This window comes from Squalius cephalus, assembly GCF_949319135.1.
Source record: "Squalius cephalus genome assembly, chromosome: 9".
In the NCBI taxonomy this organism is placed as follows: Eukaryota; Metazoa; Chordata; class Actinopteri; order Cypriniformes; family Leuciscidae; genus Squalius; species Squalius cephalus.
Window position 1 is genome coordinate 33,469,802 of NC_137130.1, and position 12,011 is coordinate 33,481,812.

The 12,011-nt window shown below is 36.3% G+C and overlaps 1 protein-coding gene across 1 annotated transcript in view; it reads right to left on the reverse strand.

The window, feature by feature from the left end:
* mylka (myosin, light chain kinase a) overlaps positions 1 to 12,011 on the reverse strand; it is a 114,832-nt gene continuing 102,821 nt past the window's right edge. Inside the window, exons 24-32 of the mRNA XM_079880243.1 lie at positions 11,690 to 11,777; positions 11,375 to 11,578; positions 8,629 to 8,846; positions 8,247 to 8,370; positions 6,172 to 6,324; positions 5,790 to 5,913; positions 5,529 to 5,619; positions 2,867 to 2,989; positions 1 to 363 (exon numbers count right to left, since the gene is read on the reverse strand). Of these exons, the coding sequence (XP_079736369.1) occupies positions 116 to 363; positions 2,867 to 2,989; positions 5,529 to 5,619; positions 5,790 to 5,913; positions 6,172 to 6,324; positions 8,247 to 8,370; positions 8,629 to 8,846; positions 11,375 to 11,578; positions 11,690 to 11,777 (1,373 nt within the window). The 3' untranslated portion in view covers positions 1 to 115. The remainder of the gene's footprint in view (positions 364 to 2,866; positions 2,990 to 5,528; positions 5,620 to 5,789; positions 5,914 to 6,171; positions 6,325 to 8,246; positions 8,371 to 8,628; positions 8,847 to 11,374; positions 11,579 to 11,689; positions 11,778 to 12,011) is intronic.

Consider the following 12,011-nt stretch of genomic DNA (forward strand, 5'->3'; position numbering starts at 1 on the left):
TGATCAGAGGTCTTCATTATCCTCATCATCATTGTCATCATCTGGAAGTCCAAAAGACAGTGAGAATAAAAGCACCGTGTGAAAAAGAAAGAAACATGGCAAAAGAGATTGTCTTCTATTCTTCCTCCTCCTCCTCCTCCTCCTCCTCCTCTCCACCCATCACCTCTACGATGAGTTCGGCGGTGCAGATGGCCTCCCCGATGCTGTTCATGGCCTTGCAGGTGTACTTTGCGTCATCATCACCGTTGACCTCAGAAATGACCAGACTGCAGTTTCCATCTTCATCATAATCAATCTGAAAATGGCGCGTCTCTTTTATCGGCTGGTCATCCTTATACCACACCACCTCTGGGTCAGGATAACCTGTTTGTACACCATAAAAAATATACATAACTATTAAATAAAATATATGAATAACTTGACACAAAAAGCATGAATATTAAAAAATCCTAATTACTGCCTTTACTGTTAAAAGTTTGGGGTCAAAGGATGCATTAAATTGAACAAAAGTGACAGTAAATGTCTGAAGGATTAGATAACACTGAAGACTGGTGTAATGATGCTGAACATTTAACTTTGCCATTACCTGAATATCATCTTAAAGGGTTTGTTCACCCAAAAATTAAAATTATCCCATAATTTACTCAACCTCAAACCATCCTGGGTGTATATGACTGTGATACTAAAAAATATCCTGGCTCTTTCAAGCTTTATAATGGGAGTGAATGGTACCTTTTTTTGTGCATCCATCCATCATAAAAGTAATCCATACGACTCCAGGGGGTTAATAAAGGCCTTCTGAAATGTAGCCATGCTTTTTTTTATAAAAAAAAACATTAATATTTATAACTTTATAAACAATAAACACTGGCTTCCGGTAACAGTCGTCCACAAGTCTAGTTCCGGCGGAAGAGTGACATCTGACCCGACGACCTCTGACCCGACGCATGACGAGTGACCTCTGACCCGACGCATGACTTAGGATGTAGGAGTAGCGTAAGTCAAGTCAAATTTATTTATATAGCGCTTTTTACAATATAGATTGTATCAAAGCAGCTTTGCAGAGATAACAGTAAAATAATGCAACAAAGTTTGTTTCCAGAAGAAAATAGAGTCACAGTCCAACTTAAGTAAGTTCAGTGATGCTTCATTTTTTTTTGTAAAATAGTTATTAATTTAGTTAATTTACATATATAGCCATTTTGGAGAAAACCGTGATGTCATTGTCCAGCTCAGTTCAGTTCTGAGTAAGCACCTAAGTAAGCTCAGGTGAGAGTCGACGAACTCTGACATGACGCATGACTAGTGACCTCTGACTCAAGCTCCTCCCACATTTCTCTTTAAAGGGGTCATATGACGGTTCTAAAAATAACATTATTTTGTGTATTTGGTTTAATGCAATGTGTTTACACGGTTTTAGGTTAAAAAAAAGTCATTACACATACCGTACATTATTGTTGCTCCTCTATGCCCCGCCTTTCTGAAACGTGCGGTGTGCTCTGAATGGCCAGCGATCCTGTGAATTGGGATTGGCCCGAATACCTTAAGCGTGTGACGGAAATGTCACGCCCCTTACCATATTTGGAACATCGGCTCCCAAAGCAATAATGACATGTGAAAATGTCGGTTTTACCTTATCAATTCGAGCCTGAATCTGATCCGGAAAATGCAGATGACCAACTTTGCCAGCGCCACTGGACCAGAACGTATCAGATTGGTAAGGTTTTATTTGTCGCATCCACTGGGGACATAATTACTGATTTTTACACTGCGCGGCGCGCTACGGGGGGGAGAACACTATGTAAACATAAAACCACGTCTGCATTTGTGATCGTAGAAACGACAAACAAGCGCTACTCTATACTGCTCACAACTCGCGTTTGAATAGTCAGTAGCAAATTCTTAAAATATGAAAACATACTTACAGCCTGTGTCTGTGAGTCAGAAGCGCCAGACTGTACTTGCAAAGATGGAATTGCCCCACTTTTTAGAATCAGCCTTTGTGCACAGCTGGCCTTGTACTCTTGCAGATTCTGGAAAAAGTCCTCCGAAAAATGTGCAGTACCAGTCGAATATTTCGGTTGTACTGTTCTGGAACAGTGTTGTAAATAAAGCTTAACCACTGTTTTCTAATTGTGTCCTTTTTTGGAAGGCCAAACAAATTAGTTTGGCTTTCGCAAAGAAAAACCCACGACATGGCGGCGCTGGCGGCAACAATACAGTGAGAATAAAAGTTGCGCCTTCTTTCTTTGCGTATTCGATATAGTTATGAAACTCTGCCCCCACACACTGACGTAGATTTGTACGAAGCGTTTTAGGAAGGCGTGGCTGAGCCTTAACTTTTACAAAGAATATCTCTTTGGGTGTGAGACTTTGAGCTTTGTAACTCTGCAGATCTTATACATGCACAGACAGCTACATAACACACTAAAGAAAAAGAAAAACAAGAAATCGCATCATATGACCCCTTTAAAAATTCTCATTCTTCTAATTCGTGACCCGTGTTTTCTTTTGCTCTTTCCTCATGAGTTGGGTCAGAGGTCACTCTTCTGCCGGAACTCGACTCGCATACGGCTGTTGCCAGTGATTATAGTTTATAAAGTTATAAATATGGATTTTTCTTACAAAAACGCATAACTTTGCTTCAGAAGACCTTTATAAACCCCCTGGAGCCATATTCATAAGTAAATGCTATTCATAATATTTATGGAACAGGAAAAGTGGCTGTGTTAAACATTTCAACACATTGGGCACACAATTAAAGTCATCTTTAAAACTGTCATTTTATTTTACACCGTATTTAATCAATCAATGCACCATATTTTATCCATAGATGTTTCAGCATTATGTAACCATATAATTTTACCTTCAATTTTGCAGTCGAATCGAGCAGCGCTGCCCTCCACCACCTCGACGTCTTTAATTACAGTGCTGAACGTGGGTTTCATTAGCGTCTTCTGCTCCAATTCAGCAGAAAACTGTTTGTCCTCTACGACAGATAAATAGGAAGATTTTGGACATTAATAACAATGTTAACGACTTTAACATTTTCTAACTGAATTGTATGAATTTAGTAATAAAGACAGAGGTTTGAAATAAGAAAGATTTTTACACATAAGGAGTAGTGCAGTATATCACCTTTAAGACAAGACATACAGTACAGGTACGATTACACAATGTTTTTCTTTTTTCTCATCAAAGACAGCCTCAATATAAAAAAAATAAATAAATATACATTTTCAATAAGCACACTTCTTTAGCACAAGGTCTGACTGTGTTAAAGAGGACCTAGCCTATATGCACTTTTAAACAAGGCTTGATTTTGTCTTTGGGGTCTACTAGAATATGTTTTCATACTTGAATGTTCAGAAAAAAACAAAATTCCCCACATATTTTACATTGTTGCAGCGCCTCTCTTCCCTATCTGTCAGTAACGCTCTGGGGTGTGTTTCCAGAAAGCATCGTTAGCCAACTATGTTCGCAAGTTCCGTCATTATCAACATAGTTCACCGATTTGCCGTTTCCCGAAAACCATAGTTCCAATGAACATTCGCAATCAGCAGCGCAAACTTACATGGTTGTAAATACAGCTTTCAACCTGTGGTTAGAAGCCGTTTCGGTAACTGCACGCTATTAATCATTAGTTAAGCATTACTAAACAGTTAATTCATCATTTATAAAGCATTAATAGACATTAATAAGCAGTTTATAAATACAGCTATAAATGCTTTATTCTTGACTTATAATCATATCTATAATGTGTTTAATAATTGTATTTTGATACTTTATTAATGATTAATTTATCATTTCTAAATGAAGTATTGCATTATTTACAAACCAGTTACATTATTTACCATTATTTACAAACTAGGTGTTGTCATTGATTAATAAGATTACTTAGAAAGTGTAAGTAAATGTAGTAGATTCAGGTAGTTATAAAGCATTAAGTAGTGGTCAGTTAACTATTTTTGTGAGCTCATCTAAAGTGAGGTCTAGTTATGCTTTGTAAAGCATTTATAAAGGAGATGTAAAGACTCAGTTATCTTCTAAACCGAAAAAGGAAACAAACACACACAGTGATACAGAACATAGAAATATTTAACAGCCTTTAAATCTCCTTTGTAAACGTGTTACAAGGCATAACTAGTCCTCACTTTAGATGAGCTCACAAAAATAGTTAACTGACCACTTATGCTTTATAACTACCTGAATTAACCCTGAATTACAGTAGAAATACATGTTAATAAAGCATTTACTAACACACTAAGTAACTATTACTATATGTCTGAATAATAAGATGTATTTAAACCGTTTATTAATCTTTTACTTACACTTTCTAAGTTATCTTCTGAACCACTGACAACTCCTAAATAACCAGTTATGCATGCAATACTTCATTTAGAAATGATAAATTGATCATTAATAAAGTATGAAAATACAATTATTAAACACATTATAGATATGCTTATAAATCAAGAACAAAACATTTATAACTGTATTTATAAACTGCTTATTAATGTCTATTAATGCTTTATAAATGACAAATTAACTGTTTACTAATGCTTAACTAGTGATTAATAGCGTGAAGTTATTATAAAGTGTTACCTATTCCATATCTTTTATTCTATTTAAATAGAGTACGCATGCGTGTAAAATGCGCAAGAGAACAATGATGTGTAAGGGAACCTGCAAGGAATCAAACATCATATCAAAATAACATGGAACAAAAACAGTGAAATAGCACTGTCATGTTCATTACAGCAACATCTCAGATATCTCAAATAGATTAATTAGTAGAAATTACTGGTACTCCTCCACCTGTGCATGATATCATTAACGACAGTCCTACTATACATTGTTGAACCAATATGGTTCAAACGAAAAGAGGAGCGACTACAGTATGTTTTGGGAAACATTCAAGACTAGTTGGTTCGTTTCTCCAACAATGCATCGTACTATGGTAGTCAATCAGCGAGTTTCATTGTTATTGCATTGTATGGAAAACGCACAACTTTTTAGTCTGTGTCTATTCTGACACAGCAGTCTAGTCCCCTCCTCCTGAAAAGCACAATGTCCTTTGATTGGTTGGCTGGACCAGTGTGTTGAGATTGGTCAAGCGCTTCAAGCATGTCAGAAATGTCATGGCCCTTACCATAACTGCATTAGATCCAGGGTGGAAAAAAAACAGAGTCTCTTGGACATGGCGACAACACACTACTAATGCAGCTCCGCCCCTTTAATTTGCGTATGCCTTAGCTGGGAAGTATTTAAATGATCACGGAATAAAACTCAAGACTACAGTCGAGGTCCTCCAGGGAGTTCAGAAACAGTGATACAGAGAATACTGTGACTCCCTTTGGAGTGACCTGGTGCTTTGGAACTTTGCAGACCATTTCAATGCTCAAACAGCAACATTACACACTAAAGAAAGTAAAATGTAAAAAAACATATCATGTCCTCTTTAAAATTCATTAGCTGAATCACTACACGTCTTTTATTTAAGGGTTGGTCATTCAGAAATGTTGTACCTTCAGTGGGGGAACCCTTTTTGGCATGAACGCCTGCCATCAATGCCATGTTAGACAGTCGACCAATAGCTCGTACCGCATGTCCTGTTTTCTGGAGAAGAGAGTGCAAAACTATCAGTTATCACTTTATTCACCAACACATTAGTAACAGAACTGTGATAAACACACCGCAAGAAGATCTTTAGCTCGTTTTAATCAGACTTTCAATAATAGGAGAAAACCAACATTTTATGTCACATTATTATTATTCTAGATCCTAACCTGCCACTTTCTTCTCAGAATATACTTCTTCATCCTCTCTTTAGAAAGCTTCTTGGCCTCCATGATGGAGGTGTCCTGTTTGAGCCATGGGTGCTGGAAACACTGATCGCAGGTCAGACGAGCTCTGCAGACAAAAAACACAGACATTGAACTGCTTAGAGAGAGAGAGAGCTTTGAGGGGAAAAAAGTGTGAAAAAGAAAATGTATAGTCTCAGACAAAGAATTGTACCTCAGAGAGCACTGATGCATGATGCAAGACGGGGGAAATCAAGTAAATCAGACATTTAAAATTACTCACCGTATAAGGCAACAAATACACTTTCAAGTATTTTTCTGAATAAGGATTTGGCTTTGTGAAAGTGAAGCAGAGATGTGCACTCACTTCTTGTCTTTCTTCAGCAGGCTACTGATAAAGTCTTTGGCCTCGTCTGAGATCTCATCAAATGCATCGTCTTCAAAGTCCCACGTCGCTGAGGTCACATTAGACAGCGTCTCATTATCATTGTCCCCCATGAAGGGAGACAAACCACTGACACTAAACACAACAAGAAAAAAATGAAAATAAAAAAATAAAATAAAAAATAAGTAGAGCTATAAAAATTGTCACACTAATGTGACAGAAAAAAATCCAAGTTGTTAAGTGTTCATCTTGAAATATGAAATATTACTAACAATAATATAAGTTATTCTTACGCGTACTTTATAAAAATTAGAAAAGATTTCACAGCAAAAAGATGTGTACCATGACCTGAAGGTGGACATTTTTACAATTATACTAAAAGGCCCTTTACTTGCTTCTTGATGCCCAGATTAACACTCGAGAACTGAGGAGATCACAGAGAAACGCAAAATATCGACAGCTCCATCTTTCTGTTACCAAAGATACTGTACACTCGTATCACATACATACTGTATAAACTCATACAACTCTGACAGATAGCTGATAAAACAGACAACAAAAAATACATGAGGGACTGTAGTATTCCTCTAGTTTCCAAAAGTAAAAATGCAAACACCACGCTGAAGTGTTTTCCATTTAAAACAGGAAAGACTGTTGAGCAACAAAATCTCACACATTCTTCCCAACAACAATAGTGTGCACTCTCAGAAAAAAAGGTACAAAAGCTGTCACTGTGGCGGTACCTTTTCAAAAGGGACACCTTTGTACCTAAAAAGTGCATTTAAGTCCCTCAAAGGTACATATTGGTACCAAACATATACTTATACGTATACGTACCTAAATGGTACATATTAGAACCCTTTTGAAGGGTACTGTCCCAGTGACAGCTTTTGTACCTTTTTTTCTAAAAGAGTGTGGGACGATCACCCCTGTGGAAAAGAAGTGTGCTTAAGTGTGCTGAATATGCACTTGTACTGTAGTTCAAATCTTAAAAGTATTACCATGTAATTAAGTGTTTGAAAACATTACATTGAGTCAGTACTAGGGCATATTGTTTCTGTAATAGTCTTTTTAAAGAATGATAAAGTATACCTGATTTACACAAAATTGGAACACATGTCAATTATGAGGCTCAACAAATTTGGACCATAGGCAAGGACACACCCTGGACAAAGGGCCACCATATATACAGTCAAACCAAAAATTATTCAGACACCAGGTATCATTTGTGATATTTTTTGTTTTACTAGTGGGTGCAGGACACTTTAGTTAATTTATGTAAGTAAGGATAGCAAAATAAAGTAAACTGTGACAATACCAAACAATTTTTCATACAGTGGCTACCAGTACAATTTATACAAATTTGGGACCAAAAATTATTCAGACATTTTGACCTGACCATGTTTTGCTGAAGTGTTTTTTCTTTAATTACTAATGTGACCTTTTAACACCACAGACTGAACAAAATTAAGCATTGCTTGGTAATTGGTTGACCTAAACTTGTGTAATCTAATTGTGTAGTTAAATTTAACAGCTGACAGATATTCAACATAATTCATTTGTGAGACAGTCTAACAAAAGGATGGCCAAAACCAGTGAAATATCAACTGATTTGATAACTTTGAGTTCTTGTCATATTTTATTACCATTTTCTAAACTATAGCAACTAAACTGTGATAATGTGAGAAATGTTGAAGGTGTCTGAATAATTTAATTACTTAATTGTTTGGATAATTTAGGCTTCCATCAACCAATAAGAGTGTAGCACATGTTTACATTTATTCCATATTATTTTTCAGATTTTACACCAAGATCAGCACAGAAAATGGGAAAAAATCCATTGGCCATAAAGGTAATTTCTCTTCAGAATGGATGTGATATGTATTGAGCTAAATAATGACACTATCGCCTTCTGTAGCGCTGCTTTACAGCAGAATTTGATGGAGTTTGCATCATTGATCATTATTTTCCTGTTTATTACTATAAAGCTTTCTTTAAACAATCTGAAACAATTGTATAAAGTACATAAACAAGGGTGACTTGACTTGTGTACTCACAGGATGTAGCAGATAACTCCTATACTCCACATGTCTGTAGTGTAACTGATGGCCTCATAATTAATCACCTCTGGAGCCACAAACTCTGGGGTGCCAAAAAGGACTTTCAGAGATCCAGCATTCTCTACAGTCATACATAAGACACACACCAATTCATGATTTCATTTTAAAACAATATGTGATATTTAAAAAACAAAACAAATGACTTAAATGGATTCTCAGTTGAAATTATAATTGAAAAGCATTGGAAAATGTCAAAATGATATACTGACCGTGGATTATAATCAGTAAGTCTTAAATAAATTAAAGTCTAAATATAATATTTTTCTAATTATTATTCCTGAATTAAATTATTAATTAACAATTAAAAAAATGCAATTACCCAGTCTGCGTGCCAGTCCAAAGTCAATTAGTTTGATTTTGCTGCCAGTCTTATTGACACACATGATGTTCTCAGGTTTAAGGTCCAGGTGGACGATGCCTTTCTTATGGATGAAATTTACTCCATCCACAATCTGGAGCATGTATTTGATCACCTCTCTCTCTGTCAGCTCAAAGTCCTCATCTATTATCCGCTCAAACAGTTCCCCTCCAGAGATCCTGAAGAACATCAAAGTTCAGCCAATACACCAGACACATTATATTAAAAGCTTCAAACCCTGTAAGAGTTTATCTTTGAACTGTCCTTTACTTAACCTCTTCTTAACTTCTACTAAAAGTGAGTTAAAACAAAGGAGACATATGGAATAACGCCTAAAATGTATTACATCACAGTCTGACATAAAGTGGCAAGAATGAGTTACAACAGCTTCCACTCTACTGGGAAGGCTTTCCACAAGATTTTGAAGTGTTTCTGAGGGGAATTGTTATCCATTCATCCAGTACAGCATTTGTGAGGTCAAACACTATGTTTCCATCCACCTACTTTTATGCACATTTTGGGATATCGCATAAAAACGCTGCACAGAAATGGCAATATGCGCATAAAAAAAAAAATACACACACAAAAAAAAAACATGCGCTCAATTGAGTCAGATAAACGTTTTGTGCAAAACGTGCATAAACTACAATGGAAACACATTTACTGAATAAATTCCTCATTGCGCATCAAAAAAGACATGTGACTTTGCGATGGGACGGCATAACTGGACTAACCAGCGGACCGATCTCATTGCACAACATCTGAAATGCTGCTTTGGTTGTTCTGAAATGCAAAGTCTATCGTCAAAGTGGTTCGGTATAATTACCTCCCAGAACTGTCTTACATGACTGTGTTCCCAAACAGCAGGTAGCCTATCCGCCTCTGAAAGCAAGATAACTTTATTGGAGTTTCGTCTATGCGCTCTGAGGCGCAAGTAATTTATTATATACAACATTATTATATACACTGGCTTACTCTGCCTACTGTAGAAACTTCCATTTACTGATATTTAGCGCCAGTTTATCAGGAAGTGATGATTTTGTTATCTTCGGCTCACTGGATGAAAACATTGCAAATATTCTAAGTTTTATGCCATTTTCCAATTTTGCGCCCAAGTTAAATTTGCAACTTTGTATGGAAACATACTGATGTTGGACCTCTTGGCATTGTACTTGGTGGTGTGAGGACTGCATAAAGTGGCTCGGCCATGAAAACCCATTCCATGAAAACCCATTCCATGAAACTCCCGCCACACAGCTTTTGTGCTGATATTAATGCTTTATATGGTTTTTTTATACGCTTCATGGCTGAGATTCTGCAGTTCCTAATCGCTTCCACTTTTAAATACCACTTACAGTTGATCGAGGAATAATATCGAACTGACTTATTGCAAAGCTGGCATCCTATCATAGTACCATGCTTGAATTCACTGAGCTCTTCAGAACGACCCTTTTTCCCCACAAATGTTTGTACATGCGGACTGCATGGCTAGGTGCTTGATTTTATACATCTGTGGCAATGGGTTTGATTGAAACACCAGAATTCAATAAATAAGAGGACTTGACTATTGAGGGGCTGTTTATATAACACCGTTTTCAACTAAAAACGTAAAACTTTTTATGCGTTTTGGCCGTTCATTTACATGACAACGGCGTTTTTGGGTGCCTAAAAATGCTAACTTTTGAGAACGGGTTTCAAAGTGCACGTTTTTGAAAACGGTCTCCGTGTAAACAACAAAAACGCAAATCTCTGAAGATGATGGCGTCAAGCACATGCGTATTACATGTTCAGTCTACAGTGTTTCATCACCATCTAATGGCCTGGCAGCAGAATACAGGGGTTTTAGTCTTTTTCGCGGATCCGTATGAATGGGGATCGTTTTGACAATTGTCGTCTTTACGCGGAAAACTCACATGAAAAACATCTCTGTTTTAAGCATATCGTTGTCGTGTAAACGTACCCTAAGACACAAACTTTCAAAAAAATGTATTGAAGACAGTGAGTAATCATTCAGTGAAGGGTGGATAAAATAAGCAAACCTCTGTGTTATGACTTTTCAAATTGGAATCAGTTAAGGAGATGAGATTGTTGCACAGGTGCACTGCCCTTTACATAAAGACACACAAAGCCTAACAAATCTGGTCTTCTTGAGAAAGATTGGTTAGTGTGCATCATGCCTTGATCCCAAAAGATTACACAGTACCTTAAAAAAATGTGTATTTTCCTTAAACAGGGCTGTGTTATCAAGAAAACTTATTGAAACTTATTGAAATTATTGAAGACATATTGATACATTAGAAGAGATTTGTGATGGTCCAAAATTGGCCAGAGAATCTACTGTACAAGTTACTAAATTCAAGAGTTTACTTTCTCCACCCTGCACTGGGAATAATTAAACAAAAATGTGAAAAAAGGTTGATTATTTGTGCCTTATTAGTCAGATTGTGTATGACATTTTCAAAAGGTTCATAACTTATTCTTGCCACTGTAACTTGACAATGACAGTGCCAAGTAATTTCTGTTAAAACAATTATGTTATAAAAATTGGTATACTGTACTTGAAAAATTATAAAACTGCTTTTCAAATCACTAATACTTGGGTTAACATTCTGTTGTGAGTTGATTACAGGCTTAGAAAACAGTCTCATTCTCCAATCTGAGAAATGCAATTAGAAGATTAAAGCTCATAAAACACATATCTACTTACATTTCCAGCACCATAACGATGTCTGTCTTTCCCTCAAAAGCGTCGACACACTGCACAAGCTTTGAGTGATGCAGGTCATTCATGATCGCAATTTCCTGTCTGACATTTTCTTTTTCTTTGGCAGAATATGCCTTTATGAATTTCCCAGCCCAAACCTTCTTAGTGGTCTTTTCTATCAGTTTGAAAACAGTCCCGAATTTCCCTCTGAAAAAGAAAATATATATATTTTTTTATATAAAATGTTGTTGCAGGTTCCTTTATTGTACAATAATATCAATTTTTTACGCCATTTTATTGATCTGCTGTCATACTCACGTGCCCAGTCGTTCTTCCACATCATAAAGGTCCTTCACTTTTACATCGGTCTTGATCATCACGTTTCTGTAGTTCAATGCCTTCTCTTCTGTTGTGAAAAGAGGAAATAGATCCATATTATTCTGAATTTTCTATAATTCATAATTCAGTCATATTGCAATAGCTAACACTTTTTAAAAAACTGAAAATGAAAATTGCAAAAACCCTGATAGATATTCTTTTTTAAAAGATATTCCTTTTGTTGTTCTCTGTCACTTTGGCACATTTTTTATCTTAAAATTATCTAAATTGTAAGTGCAATTGTCACAACTATTTGCTGCAA